This window comes from Pocillopora damicornis, chromosome 12, assembly GCF_964200805.1.
Source record: "Pocillopora damicornis chromosome 12, jaPocDami1.2, whole genome shotgun sequence".
Lineage (NCBI taxonomy): Eukaryota > Metazoa > Cnidaria > Anthozoa > Scleractinia > Pocilloporidae > Pocillopora > Pocillopora damicornis.
Genome location: NC_142681.1, coordinates 17,094,997 through 17,109,559, shown reverse-complemented (window position 1 = coordinate 17,109,559; position 14,563 = coordinate 17,094,997). Strand labels below are relative to the sequence as shown.

The 14,563-nt window shown below is 38.7% G+C and overlaps 2 protein-coding genes and 1 pseudogene across 3 annotated transcripts in view; 2 read left to right on the top strand and 1 right to left on the bottom strand.

The window, feature by feature from the left end:
- The window catches only part of LOC113664149 (putative ATP-dependent RNA helicase DDX60), a 28,727-nt gene extending 20,366 nt beyond the window's left edge, over positions 1–8,361 (top strand). The window contains exons 28-40 of the mRNA XM_089188874.1: positions 1,181–1,363; positions 1,712–1,817; positions 2,132–2,284; positions 2,608–2,712; positions 3,203–3,403; positions 3,961–4,065; positions 4,344–4,488; positions 5,401–5,510; positions 5,876–6,029; positions 6,473–6,681; positions 7,206–7,339; positions 7,614–7,676; positions 8,108–8,361. Coding sequence (XP_089045000.1) covers positions 1,181–1,363; positions 1,712–1,817; positions 2,132–2,284; positions 2,608–2,712; positions 3,203–3,403; positions 3,961–4,065; positions 4,344–4,488; positions 5,401–5,510; positions 5,876–6,029; positions 6,473–6,681; positions 7,206–7,339; positions 7,614–7,676; positions 8,108–8,219 — 1,780 coding nt within the window. The 3' untranslated portion in view covers positions 8,220–8,361. The remainder of the gene's footprint in view (positions 1–1,180; positions 1,364–1,711; positions 1,818–2,131; positions 2,285–2,607; positions 2,713–3,202; positions 3,404–3,960; positions 4,066–4,343; positions 4,489–5,400; positions 5,511–5,875; positions 6,030–6,472; positions 6,682–7,205; positions 7,340–7,613; positions 7,677–8,107) is intronic.
- The window catches only part of LOC149036763 (uncharacterized), a 386,542-nt pseudogene that overhangs the window by 347,231 nt on the left and 24,748 nt on the right, over positions 1–14,563 (top strand).
- Positions 10,951–14,563, bottom strand: part of LOC113664145 (putative ATP-dependent RNA helicase DDX60) — a 31,253-nt gene continuing 27,640 nt past the window's right edge. For both annotated transcript variants that reach the window (XM_089188870.1, XM_089188869.1), the window contains exons 37-40: positions 13,909–14,177; positions 12,914–13,065; positions 12,301–12,363; positions 10,951–11,924 (exon numbers count right to left, since the gene is read on the bottom strand). In XM_089188870.1, coding sequence (XP_089044996.1) covers positions 11,807–11,924; positions 12,301–12,363; positions 12,914–13,065; positions 13,909–14,177 — 602 coding nt within the window. In that variant the 3' untranslated portion in view covers positions 10,951–11,806. The remainder of the gene's footprint in view (positions 11,925–12,300; positions 12,364–12,913; positions 13,066–13,908; positions 14,178–14,563) is intronic.

Sequence of the window (14,563 nt, the reverse complement as noted above, 5' to 3'; positions counted from 1 at the left end):
GGAATCGTTAAGAGTCAACTTTAATGAACAACACTAGATCTTACTTAACCCTTTAACACCCATGAGTGACCGAGAGAGAATTTCTCCTTACAATATCAACTGAATACAATATCAAGGATACAAGTGATGGGATTAAAGGGGGACTCTTAGTTAATCAAGGAACTCTTAGTTGATCCAATACCAGATTCTCTGAACTAACATTATAAGAATTGTATAGCAGCTAATAAGGAGAATTATTAATGAAATCTTGGGAGTGAAAGGGTTAATCGGTAAGCATAGGTAAGCGCAATTTAACGTTACACACTAATGTGCGGTGTGAAAGACACAACTTTACAGGAAATGTATTAAACTGATAGGTTGTTCACGAGGCCATTTCAAAACTCATTCATAAATATTTAACAAGATATATTATCATTTTCTTTTAATTTGGAATACCCCTTCTCTTTGTTCAAAAAGGAGGAAAGCTTCCGGTAGATTCGTTAGTCTATCAAGATTACGCATAGGGAACGTATTAAACGAATGACGAAAGCCTGAATTTTCCAGCAATTATTTCAAAAAGTCCATCAAGGTTGATGAAATTGCAGTCGAATCGGTCTGTCAACATCGTAAGGAAAGGTTATGATTATTCATCGTGGCAAAGTACATTGATCATGACATATTGATATCTGCCCCACGATGTATCGTGACTTTATGTTACGTTAAACTGTTGGTCTTTGTGAGGCCTACAGGTCGATTGAATGAGCGTCAGCTTTTGAAATATTGAGCATCGCTGTGATGATTTGGCTTTCAACCGCTACCTTGCAGGCTCTCCTGTTGTTGTGTTTTTTGTTTTTGTTTTTGCGGGGCTTCCATCTATCTTAGTTATCATCTCATTAACCCATTAAATCTTAAGAGTGACCAGCATCTAATTTCTCCCTTCAGTATCACTCCTGAGTCACACATTAAGGTTATAAGAGTAAAGGAAATAATCACTAGGAAAGGAACCTTTCAATAGGCAGGCAAATTCTCCTTGTCAGCACCTTAGGAAATGTGTAAAGAACAGTATGGAGAATATGCATACTGATGTTAGGGTGTATAAGGTTAATGAGCGAGTATCCGTTCACTTTGATGCCCTTACAGTAAGTAAAAGAAGAAGAAAATACAAAGTCCATGATAAGATGTGTGTAATTATTCGTCATAGCGATGATCGTAAACTCTGCGAAGTTTTGGCCCTCGGTTATGCTCAGAAACTAGAAAACAAGGAACTAGTTATGCGAAGAGAGGCCGACACACGAGAAGCAAGACTTGCACAGAAGAGACAACAAAAAGCTGAAAAAAAGTTACAGAGACAAAGAGATGAATTACAGAAAGAAAAAGAGAAAAGGTAGTCAGTTCAGAGATTTGATCTGCCTTGATCGACTAATGATCATGAAACTATAGTTATGTAGAACCTTTGTGACTTGCCTTTTTCCTTTTAGTACATTTACTGCTCAATCTTTTCTTTGGACGGGTTTCCGAAGTATTTTTTTTAGTTCTAGGGGTTCTTCTGTAGCAGAGTTCGAGTTGTTGTATACTAATTTCCCATTAACCGAACATGAGGGTCGTACGGAGGAATATGACCCGACGTTATGCGCTCGGTCCGTACAAAAACGACCAAGGGCCTTGTTGTTGTTGCTGTTTCTTTTTGCTTGTTTCCTGTTCCTTTTACAAGGTATAACTGCTCTCCAAACAGATTAAACAGCCAACCGGATGAGCAAGATGAGAGGGGTTCTATTTCAGCCGTGAATGAAATTCTACCAGAGTGCTCATTGGCATTTACATTTGGGATTGGAAAAGAGGTAAGAAGCAAAGAAATGTTGTTTCGATAAAAAAAACCGTTGTCTTGCAAATTTTTTTTTTTCAACCTGAAAATCGGTTTTTGAGTTTACTTCTTCTAATTGCAAGCTAAAATGCTGGTTTTTCGGAACAATGGAACAACTCCATCTTATGATTTTGAAATGTTGGCGTCAGCCAAACAAAGACGTCCTCTTGCATGAGCTAAATGCCTTTGAACGCATTTGAAAAAAGTAAGTATTTCCGACGCACTTATCAAAAGAGGCATTATGAAGACAATCAGACAAAATGCAAATTGATTGATATCATTCATTTGTAGGATTACGAAGAGATAATCAAAAGAATCTGGTTCATCTCTGACAAATCGTTATTCAAGCGGGCTCTAAAACGAGGAATCAGCTATCATCATGGCGGATGTAATGCCAAAAAGCGCTCGGTGGTAGAAATGTTGTTCAGAGGCAAATACCTTCAGGTAAGATGCCATTAACTGTATGTAAACTGTTAAAAAGTCACATATTTAGGTGGACTCGCGAAAGCACTTTGATTTTGAACATTTTGACGTAAAGTTTGCCGGATTCCAAAGGAAGATTTACACCTTACGGCTGGGGGTAAACAATGATCCCTATTAAAAAAGGGGGTTTCCCTCGTATCCGCTCATGGTATCATACTGAGAATTTGATTAGGCTTTTTTGTAGGAAATATATCTTCAGGCAAACGTTTAAGAACCGACCATGCGATTGGGCACACATTTAGAAATCTAGTACATCGCATTACAGTATTTATTTACTCTGTTAGGTGGTTAATTCAACTTCAACGTTGGCTCTTGGTATTCACATGCCTTGTAAGACAGTCGTGTTTGCTGGAGACTCGCCCTACTTAAATTCACTGCAGTACCGGCAGGTAAATAAGTGGGATATATCTAACTCAACTCATGGTCAGTTCTCCCTGATCGACATTTCTCTTAGTTAAGCGTTTCCGTGATTGCTGACGATTTTGTAAATTGTTCTTTCGATGTAACTCTTTCAATCCCTAGTTAGCATAATTCAGGAGTTTCGATGAAATTCGATTACCGGCGGTCTATCGCCGCCCATAAAATCTCTCACCGCCGTCTGTTGAGTCCGCGAGTAGGCTCTCGTGTTCGGTACAGCCGCCTATTATGCCATCGAGAGCCTTTTATGGAAAACGTTTCGGAAACCCCTGCATAACAAGGTTCCCTTTACGCATGCGGTGCATAGGCTTCATAGCGTCTAATACACATGAATGCATCGAATACTTAAAGGATGACTTTTTTACATCTTACACGTATCACTGAACAACATTTTCCGTTATGGCTTTAATACTTTTGCCAATACCACGAGTGCCAACCTAGGACTTTATTTGTTATTTTCAGATGTCTGGTAGGGCGGGTCGGAGAGGTTTCGATCCCGTGGGAAATGTCATTTTCTTCGGAATTCCTTACCGTAAAGTGCAACGCCTGATGACTGCAAATATCCCGAAGCTTGTCGGCAACTTCCCCATCACTGTTTCACTGGTTCTGCGATTGCTTTTGATGACGGCCCAAGCAGATGACAAGGAAGATGCCCTCACTAAGGTTTCGAAGGACTATTTTGAATGAGTTTTTTTTTACTGTTTCCTCTTTTTCAATAGACAACATAAGATAAGATATGATAAGATACCTTCAGGAAGTAAGTGTGCCTCTTGTACTCGGCTCACGCCTGGTTAGAAAGGCTATTCTTGCTGATATTGCAAAACAATGTTATACATTCGCTCTTACGAAGGGCTAACGCTCGAAACGTCAGCTTCTAAACTCTTTACGATAGCCAATTTACGTTATCAACTCAGTTGATAATACTAAATTACCCGGTTATGTTAAAAAAAGTTTCTGCCATGTCACTGTTCTGCGCAGGAGATACTCCCAACCTAATTGAATACATATACTTCATATTCAAATTAAGACAAGAGAATTCGCAATTACGACTTTTACATGTGTTTACAATGTGTTTACAATGTGTTTACAATGTGTTTACAATGTGTTTACAATGTGTTTACAATGTGTTTACAATGTTAAGAGTTAATTTCCATGCTCAAAATTCGTTCAAGCTACTCAGGCTCAAAATAATTAGGTGTACTCGCACATCTCTTTTTCAGGCCCTAGTATTGCTGTCTAATCCTTTTATTTGCCGAAAGTACCCGCAAATGGAAACCCAGATCAAGCTACATTTTCTCTTCAGCGTTGAACTTTTAACTAGACTGGTGAGTAGTATGGACAAAGGTTTCCTATATCTTTAGTTGATACATGAGTTAATGAAAACGTTTTGCCTGCACAGTAAAAGCCTTTCTGTATACTTGGTGAGGTGTGGTCTCTCACAGGAGTAGAGAGAGGACTGCCTAGGGTTTAGTAAGCTTAGCGCACCATAATTTGATCACGTTAAGTGACAAATCAATATCTTGTAAATGGAACGTCAAAACCGCACGAAAGCCTTCACGAAGAGATTTATAACCGAAGTCTGTAATTCTTCGTTCTTTTCCAGTCTCTTATAAACAAAGAAACCGGAGCTCCACAGGAAATGGCCGGACTGGCAACCCATCTTCACTACCATGAACCCTCCAATTATGCCCTGGTCAGTTTTCTACGATGTGGTCTCTTCCACAAGCTGTGTAAGCCAAGGAAAAACGGTAAACCCGTAGCTCCTTTCAAACTGAACGATTTATTAGACCAGTAACTAACTCAGAGCTTTTTGTAAGGATCACACTTTTCAGACGCTAGGGGAAAACGATTCCTTTGAAATAAATTTTATGTAAAATCATAAAATGGGAAAAATATCTCTAACTTGAGAAATCAAGAGGTTTTTTTTTTTTTTACCCCGGAACAATAACATTCCTCGATCAGTGGTCGTGCCTGGAATCCAAATTTTAGTCTTTGTTCTCCCTTACAGCTTACCTTGTAGTTTTTCTCTGAACTGAACAATTTTTTTATATTTCAAGTTTTATTGGCAAATGTTGTATATACCTTATAACAAGAAGCAGCTTCTAACATCGAGTATATGAGATGCTGAATCACGTGCCTCTGGCTTAACGCGATGGGGTAACAAAGGAGGCCCGGGAAACATACTAGGGAGTAAGGTCGCCTAGCTTTAGGGAACCTCTTTACATTTGACCATAGGCAAAGTCTACACTCGAGTGGCCCATAAGGCGCTACACTTTATTTCGGATTTGTTTGTATGAAGTGTATAGGACGATTACTAATCCACCCTGGATGGAATGTTTATCCACTACAGATCTCTCATCTCTCATCTCTCACAGCTTCTTTAGTGGTTAGAAATTCCATCCGGAGGGGGGGGAGGGGGGGTGAGAAAGGTATTGTGAGGAAAAAGTGTCTTGTCCAAGAACACAACACTATGACCCAGCCAGTTGTCGAACCCAGACCACTATGAACTAGCCAAGTCTCGAACCCAGACTTCCTCACCCAAAGTCTGGCGCGTTAATCGTCAGGCCACTGCGCCTCTGATTTGTGCCAAAAGGTTTTCTTTCAACTCTATTGTTATCGCCGGCGTATTACTCTTTGGTAAACTTTTTTCACTGTGACAGGTAAATTTTCCGAAGATGTTATGAGGAAAATGGTGCTTGTTTTAAGCCACTTATTTGGAAGAACTTATGTTCATCCTTCCATCATGCTGAGGAGTCCGTCTTCTTCAAAAGTAAGCTTATCCTTCCCTTGGACGATTTACTGGTCTATTTTAAAAACTGGTTGGTTGTAAAGAGCGAACTGAGGAGGGGCTCATATGGAAAACAAGTTTAGTTTTGCCGCATTATTTTATACTTACCCACGTTTAGAAAAAAGTGCTATAAACTGCGCTTCTTTTAAAAGTTCCATGTGAAGTCTTTGAGGGCGGTCGTGGACTTTATTTAGGAAATACAATGCATTGGAAAAAAACTGAAACCAGTTTTACCAAAATTAATGAATTTCTTTCCAACACTTCAAAACTACATTTTATAGCGTCTGACTGCTAAGCGTCTTAAGTGTACAAATCATGGAAGCGTTTACATTTTGGACTAAACACAGGTAATTTTGGAGGATCTACCGAATGAATTTGTCAAGGCAATCAAAAGCTACAACCGTCAAGTCACCGATGTGTTCAGTCAGTACCTTGCCACAGTGGCTCGGTGGCTGGAAAAAGACAGAGGAGAGGATAACAAACTCCCTTTATCAGGAATAGGTAAGAATTATTTAATGTGCATTCTTGTTCGCATAATTTTGATACTTGCTTGCACAGGAAATTGAAATATATATTCTAAAAAAATGTCACTTTGGTAAAGAGATTTCATGTTGCCGTGAGTCTGTTAAGTAATTTATTACAGATGAGGTCAAAGTGCGGTTAGAGCAAAAATGTGGCACACGAAGCGCAGTCGATCGAGTGTCACTGATGTCGTGACCACGTTTTGACTTCATCTGTGATCTATTACTCAACAGAAGCACAGAGACTTGGAATCTGTATTGTTTCTTTCTTATGATAAAAAAAATTGTGATTTCATCAGTGCGTCTGTCCCCCTACGGATCAAAAGTAAGAGCAATTCAAAATGCCTGTATTGTTCAGTTTCTCTGTATTTGAATTAAGAAGTGTACAGATCGCTGATTACAGTTGAAAAATTTCTCTTGCAGAATTTCCCACAAAAGCCAGCACTGATGACATTGACGACAACGATATGATCAAAGTCCTAGCGAACTCTTCTGTACAGTATTCGGCTTGTTCCTCTTTCGCTGCCCTATCAGGAAATACAGACTTACAGTTACAAAACACCAGCCAAAGAACAGATGACCAAAGTGAAGATGAAGAAAGGGAGGAGGAGCCACTTAAATATTTGCTCACGGTGAAAATTGATCCTTTCGTTTGTCACGTTTGGGTGTCTCTCTCGGGGCTCTTTCTAAGCAGACTATTAAGAAAAAATGTCTCTACAATCTACAATATACCCCATTCACACCAGCAAAACGTGTTTAGTTAGACCGGGTTTAACTGGATGAAAATCAGATACAGAGAAATGAAATGCTGAATTTTCCATAGCTAGATTTCAAGTACACACTAACTTATACTTTCCGATGTCCCAAATTTGAAGTACAACATTGGTTTTAGCAGCTTCTGTGAAGAAAACAGTTTAAAACCGTGTTTGAAACAAAAAATAGTTTTAAAACATGTTTAAACTTGGATGTGAATCCAGTATTAGGGTAATTGGTGACGCTCTGCCCTCGAAAGGAATCATTTATGGTATTAGAGTTCGATTCACCAAGCTCGAATTTTGTCATTCGCTTTTGTTGGAGCTGAAATAATTCATTGATCCTCATTAAATTTTTGATTCATAACGAAATTAAATGACCCCCAATATTTTTTTTTTTTCAGATCATTCGTCAGGATGTCTACACGGACATGAATCTTGTACCCATTCTCCCAGTCAAGAGTACGCTACCTTTGAATGCTTATGCTTTGGATTTTTTCAAGCATGGATCCTCCATAGTCATTGAGAACGAAAACGGGTAAGAGAGTAACACAGATTTGTTACCCATTGTGCTGAAAAAAGGTTTCATCACATGCTGTACGTAAGCATCAGTCTTTCTCCATTTGAACCGTCCTTTTTCTTTTAGTTAATCTTATTCTTAAATTTCCTCATGTGAAATTGTTAGCTTACAATAAAGTTGTCAATTTTGTTTAAGGTACTCTCCTCCTGCTAGGTAGTTATTTCCTTTCCAGGTCTCTTTTAATCTTATAAAACATTGGTTTTAAGTTTGACTATGTGCACTGACTTCACAGAATGCAAGCTGGCGATGTTTACAATGCTCTCAAAGAGTTTTACCTCACAATTAAGTCAATCAGGTAATTATTGTTCATTTCCAAAGAATGCGCCGGGTTGAAGAAAGTGACTGTATAGTGATGGAACACTGTCCAGGATATCAAACAATTGTGCTTTTCTGTTGAGTTTTCCTGTTCATACACCTATATTCCACATAAAAACCTGGCTAAAAAATAACGTTGTTGACGTTGCCATGTTAAGCATCAAAGCTTTAGTGTTTTTTTCCTTCTAGTGCAGGAATTACTCTCTTAATTTCTTTTTCCAAGTATGATTTTAGATTTCATCACTTACTAGGGACTGTAAACTAATTTTCCTCTATCACAAAGCCTCGCAATTTGAAAGAAAGTGTAGCTTTTTTAACATGAGTAATGTACACAATTCAGTAACACTTTACAATTCTTGTTGTTTGATAAGTTATCAGGAAAATAACATGTTTTTGTTTTCTGTTTTACAGTTGTTCACTGGAAGAGCTGGGTCCTGAAACTGACAATGTAGTTTTGGCTTTTAACCAGCTGGCACAGGAGTACGGAAAGAAGTTCAAAGAGGAGTTTGAATATGGAGCATAAGAAATTACAAATTCAAGCGGTTTAGTTTTAAATTTTTAAAGATGGTTGGTCGACTTTGTTTCTCATAAGACTGGTTCATAGACTCTTATAATTTGAATTACTGATAAACTTAAAGATTAAAAGAAAGAGAAATCGATAATAATATATGAAGAGTTTCAAAAAAAGTCCACAGCTGCAGGGCAATGATCAGCAATGTAACACTGAACCAAAGATGACACGAAAAATGGAGAGGTAATTGATGCTAAGAAGTAGTAAAGAGCGCTAAATTGGTAAACCTGTCCGTATCAGATGGGTTTTGCAAGGTGCCTTCTAACAACGTCATTACAGAGCTTAAATCGACGTCCGTGTTACTACATCTTTACTCGCGAGATTTGAGAGGTGCTCGTTGCACGCGTCACGCGTGACGATCGAGTAACGCGACTTCTCTCACTCCAACACCGACCGCCACTACCTATTCCCTAATTTTTTTTAACGTTGTAAGGTATCTGAAGGTATTTTGTCACGATGAAATTGACCGATTTTAACACAATGCTACCTTTGATTTTCACTTCATTTCGTCCAATGCTTACCGATTTCACAATACGGCTATTATTAAGGAACCATGCCGCACGTAACCAGCGTTTCGCTCTTAAAAACGAATTCTGCGAGATTTGAAAGGAGGAATCGAAGACTAATGATTGTGGACACAAGGGTTTTGAAAAGGTAATCAAATAAAAGCAAGTATTTATCATGTATTATGCAAAGCGAGAGACCTTTTCACTCTTGACATAATAGGCGCACTTTCGCACAGCTGCAACCCTATGTTATTTTCGCATACTTTAACCATCCGCACCATCCTTTCATGTCTTATAACGGAACCTATGAAAATAAACGAATGATTTCAAATGTTTTCATATGAGAAATTGTAGAAGAATATAAACGAACAAACACACAAGAGACACGAAACTATTTACGAGAAATTATGCAGATTCCAGCGCGGAATGTGCGGCATAGTTCTTTGCACGGTGAGTACGGTGTTTTATTGTAATAGGCAACAAAAGGTTTGTGTCGGAATGACCACCTACCTCGTTTTCAATACGAGGGTTACGTTTAATTTATGAGCCTTTCCATTACTTCGTTACAAACCTTAGCGTGGACGTAACTGCCATTTTCAGCTCAAGAAATCATCATGAAAATCTTGTGTGGTCTTCTTTCCGCATTACCACCTCTTCTCGTGACACAAATTCCCTCTCGATCCGATCCTCTTTATGATGGCGAAATGCTACAGAGCCCAACTGGATCGTATCAGTCGCTGGGTTGCCAGGAGCGCATTTTCTGATATTTTTGAGGTGAAGAAAAAGAAGAAGAAAACTTATCGTCTCAGAAGAACGAGGTGGCTGTTTAAAGACATTGATCTGACAGCAGAGGAGGACACCTTATCCGAGATTCTGTTCAGGTTTATAGGGTTGTTTACTTGATGTTCAGCGCTATGTTTATTATGTTTTGGCAGCCTCGTCTGCTAGATGTAAGCTACGACTACGCAAAGGAGTACCTCGCCAAAGACTGCTTCAAACGCAAACTGGGTATGAATTGGGATTTGAAGCCACAGGAGCCTATAACGTTCAGGCGCTGCTGTTCGAAATAGAACCATACACGTAATTTGCTACAAGATCGTTTTTAATTTTGGAGTTGCCACTAATGCAAGCTATGGAGCATTCAAGCTTTATTTGTTAGGCAATCGGATTGTTAATGATTAAAAATCTAAAAAAATAAGGGCGATACAATTCGTTGTCAAATCTCTGTTTGTTTCTAGGGCTATTTCAGTGATAGCTTTCAAAGCCATTATTCCTTCAGTCGCTATCTTTTTGTCAAATAATTTAACAAGTACTTTCTTCCAGATAGTAGCAGTGGCAGGTATAGCATGCAGCTTCATGTGCCTTATTTCCTGGAACAACCTTATCGTGACGAATATCGCCAAGGATGACGCTGCAATCACAGACGCCAGCTGGTCACTCTCGTGCAAATATGTCATTTCATTTTGTAAGGAGAATGAAGGGACTCTCGTAGGTTAATTGTGCTACAAACACAGTTGGCTTTAACACTTACTGCGATATGAACTCTGTTTCCACACATTTCCGTCTACAGCCAACGTCAGTTACGAACTCGTCTTTTACATCCTGAGTTCTCTGCTTATAAGGACTTGTACTCTTTCTCAGTACAACAGTAGTAACTAGTTTTCTTTTTCTCCTACCATTTTGTAGAAAACAGAATACCTTTACGGGACAGGAACGACGGTCAATCCCGATAGTCACGCAGAGACCGTTACGCTTCGGAACGGGCGCGGGTCAAAGATCAGGAGGGTCGAATCCTCACCGATGCTCCCCACCAAGACAGATAACAGTAGCTGTACCGTTTTGAGAGAATACTCCTCGGATTGTCAAAGAAAACGGCCGGACTTACTTTTGTATTCACACCTTTTGAAAACAACTGGGTACTTGAAAAATTACATTAACTTACTTTTTTAACGGAATTTTGACAGTAAACAAGACATAAGTAAATAACGTATCGTATCGGTACGAAAACTTTGTGAGTCTTCAATTTCGTGTTTTTGCGATTGTAAAAAAAAATCGCGAAATTGAAGACTCGGAAATAAAAATCTTCGCAGAATTTTAACGCGTGAAATTTTATCATCCATAGAAAATTCAAATCACCGGTAAAAAAAGATTAACATATAATAACCACAACAAATATGTATCGACAAATACACATATCATTTAATGATGGTCTTACTAGTAAACCCTATGTTGAATCTTCTGTTGTGAAATGGCGTTAAACTGCAAAGATTTCGAGTATATATAGTTCAGAATCCTGCTATTATCTTCATCTGAATCGCTAGATTCGGAAAAAATCCTTTGAATATCTTTCGTTAGTCGTCAAAAGTAAAGAAATTTTGGAAAATACAATGAAGTTGAGAACGCTTCAATTGCGAAATTTAACGCTATTGTCTTTACGAAAATAAACCCCGAGAAATACGGTCTCGCCAAAAGCGCCAAATTAAGTACCAATGAGGTAGGTTATAAAATCAGTGCACTTTTGTAATTATAAGTAGAGTGAATCTGATTTTGAACATGTGTTTCATAGATATATGCTCACTTGTTTTTGTAATTGTGGTTAAAACGAAGTATTTAGGTGAATAGCCCTACATGAACACTTAGAAGATTGTACTTGTTGTTATCATATTACTGGCAGCGCCCGTGGACGCTATGAAGCGAATACTGTGTTCTGGGCTATCCAAGCTCATCTTCCCCGCTATCATTCCGCGCAAGGAAAGATACATTCCTATTGCTTTGTCACAACAAAATGATTTTTTTAAGGGAGAAATATTACTATCGCTACTTTGAGGTTGACTCTTAAAGGTAATCACGAGTTTTATCAGAAGACGATTACGGTTGCAATCTATTGTTTACTCTCCCTTTAGAAAACAAGAGTTTTTCGCATTAATCTCCTATGTTTGTCCTAAAAAATTATAGCTTCAAATCGGCAAATCCTTTCTTTCGTTGACTTGGCGATTTTTTAAGGACACTTAATCAACTTTTGGAGGGACCATTTCAAATATCCGCATCGAACTGCTTTCTAAACTTGTTTCTATACTCCTCGACGAGCTGTTTGAAAGCTGCAACCACATTGTCGTATTCCTCTTCAGGACACATCTCCTCAACAGAAGCACTGAGAAGAAAGAAAAAGTTCAAAGTTATTTCCCTAAAAAATACCCTAATACTCCCTGACTTAAACTTAGCCAAGATCTCCTGCCATGCGACTTTTGAAATTTATCGTTTAATTTCTTTGTGGCTGCAGCTGGACGAAACAGTAAACTGAAGTGTCTGTAGCTTTCATCCACAATAGTTGGAACTTTTAAAAAAACTACATCAACAACAGCAACACTAAACTCATTGTTTTTTTGTGTTCTCGTATACAACGTTTACCTTTACACTCGCCCTTTACATACATCTCGTACAGTTTCAATAAATTATTAGGACTGAATGTTTCACTAGTCGTAGAACATTGAAACATCAACACTGCATCACGTACAACTATTTTTTACCTGATTGACATAATGGTAAAGAGAAAATCCTTTAAGATTTGAAAAACTTCTCCGGCCTTGATTCTACGAAATAAACGTGCAATCAACTTCAGCCATGCTTAAAGACAACTCCTAAAGATCCGTATTAACAGTGGTGGTATGTGAGTCACTGGAAGATATGCAAGCCTATAACAGGTGGTTTCCTCGAATCTTTTTTAGCTAACCGCACCCAATGTTAACCTGTACGGTACGCTAGCCATGGGGATTAGCTTTACGGTTAGTTCACAATACAGTTTTTCCCCCTAATGTTTAGCAATAGTCAAAGAAATGCTTACGAATAAAGGAAGACTTGAGGGGTTAGTAAAAATTCCTAGCCAGTTGACTTATAAATGTCACAGGGTGCTTCAAAGCATGAAGCGACTAAGGGTAACGTGGATTGGGTTGGTCCACTGTAGGTTGTCTAAGCATGTCAGTGGATTTCTCTGACTCTTTGTACTCCTAGATGACGAGTGGCACTGTAATGAAAGCGTTTAGTGCTAAAGACCGATCTCTTCTCGATCCAGCGATCAAGATGCCTCCTCGCTTCTCTCACTGGAGTACTATTTGCAAATATATCTATAATTTATTTACTGACCCGTTTTCTTTCTGAATGGCTTTAACAGACCCGTGCTTGAAAAAATCCAGAGCATATGCATTCAAGGGCTGAACTCTTCCAACTGAGTTGCAGTTTTTTAGACGGAGGATGGGAACAATATTGATGTCGGTGTACACATCTTGTCGAACAATCTGAAAGAAAAAGTGGAAGCTGAATTTGGTAACGGTGTTAAACTGGTGTTGCAACTACTTAAACTACCACACAACGAAATAAAATTTGATTGCAAAGTTCCACGCTAAACCGTTGTTAAAATATAGGAAAACTTTTAAAAAGTTATAAAAACTGTTCGTAAAGCATATTGATGACGTTTCGACGATACTTCACGGGATTATAAAGTCAAGAGTGAAGAGGGCAAGTGAAAACCATATAAAGTGCTAAAAGAGAATGGGCAGGTTATTCTCTGATGGATATAGTTCCAAAGGTAAAATAACTTTTTGGTAAAAAAACTTATCTTATGCAACTTTCTCAGAATCAAAAGTGTCAGTTAATAAATTTAACCAGTGTTTGATCGCTTAGGTTGTTCACCAAATGAAGTGCAAGCACTTTCCACATGCTTTTCCAAGTATACTTTAATGACGAATGTATGACTCGTTGCATTTACATACTGACTATAGCGCCGCTGACAATGTACCAAGGGCGCAGTTTCCCACGCCATCTGCGTTGCTTCAGTGTTACTTGCAGTCTCTTTTTGCCGTTTTTGCCGAGTAAGTTTTAGGGTAGGATTTCAGGCTGTGTAAGAAGCAACAACTTCGAATCGTCTAGATCCTCGTTTGTCATTCGTAATGATTACCCTGTACAAGAATACAAGGAATGTGGACGCATAGAAGTTGTTGTGTCGTATTTATTTTGCTAAGCGTAGCTGGCCCCTGCAACGAAAGAGCAAAATGCATGCATCCTAGCGAAATTACGTCGAAAGTGTTAGAGAACTTTTTCAACATTTTAATGGACGCTTGGTTTTGGGAAACTTTTTTCACCTCAAGCAGATGATCAATTCGTTCTTCTTCCTTATCTTCTTCATCATTTCCAAGCTCAACTGTCACGTTCTCTTTGGCGACTTCGACATCTCTTTCGTCTGATTCCGGATAACTGGCTGCGGTCTCGCTCGAAGAATGCAATTGTAAGTCTGAATTTCCCGACAATGCAGCGAAGGAAGAGCAGGCAGAGTACGGTATGGATGAGGACACGAGCCTTTCGATAACATCGTACTTGTCATCGTCACCGACACTTCCTTGCTTTGGATATTCTGCAAAAGAAGTTTACTCCGTTTGGTAAATAAGAACGTTTAACTTAAACATTGAATTTACCTACGTTTTGTGTTTAGCTTAACCTTGCTCACGAGTTTGTCTCTATCTTTTGAACCATTTCCATAGGTACAGCGTACAGCAATTAAATAATGTACTATGCACTTCGTATAGGAATGTGGACTGAAGTATGTAAGCCAACGAGAAGGGCATATTTAGCCCAGAGTGAGAAATTTACCAAGAACTATCCACTTCGATCCGATAATATAATGACCAAAAATGCACCAAGCCTTCCTCTTTGCAGTTGCACAGAATTAACTCGTCAGTGTCGCTTTCAAAAAACAAACAAACAAACAAACACTGACAGAACAAGTTAAGTGTAATTCTT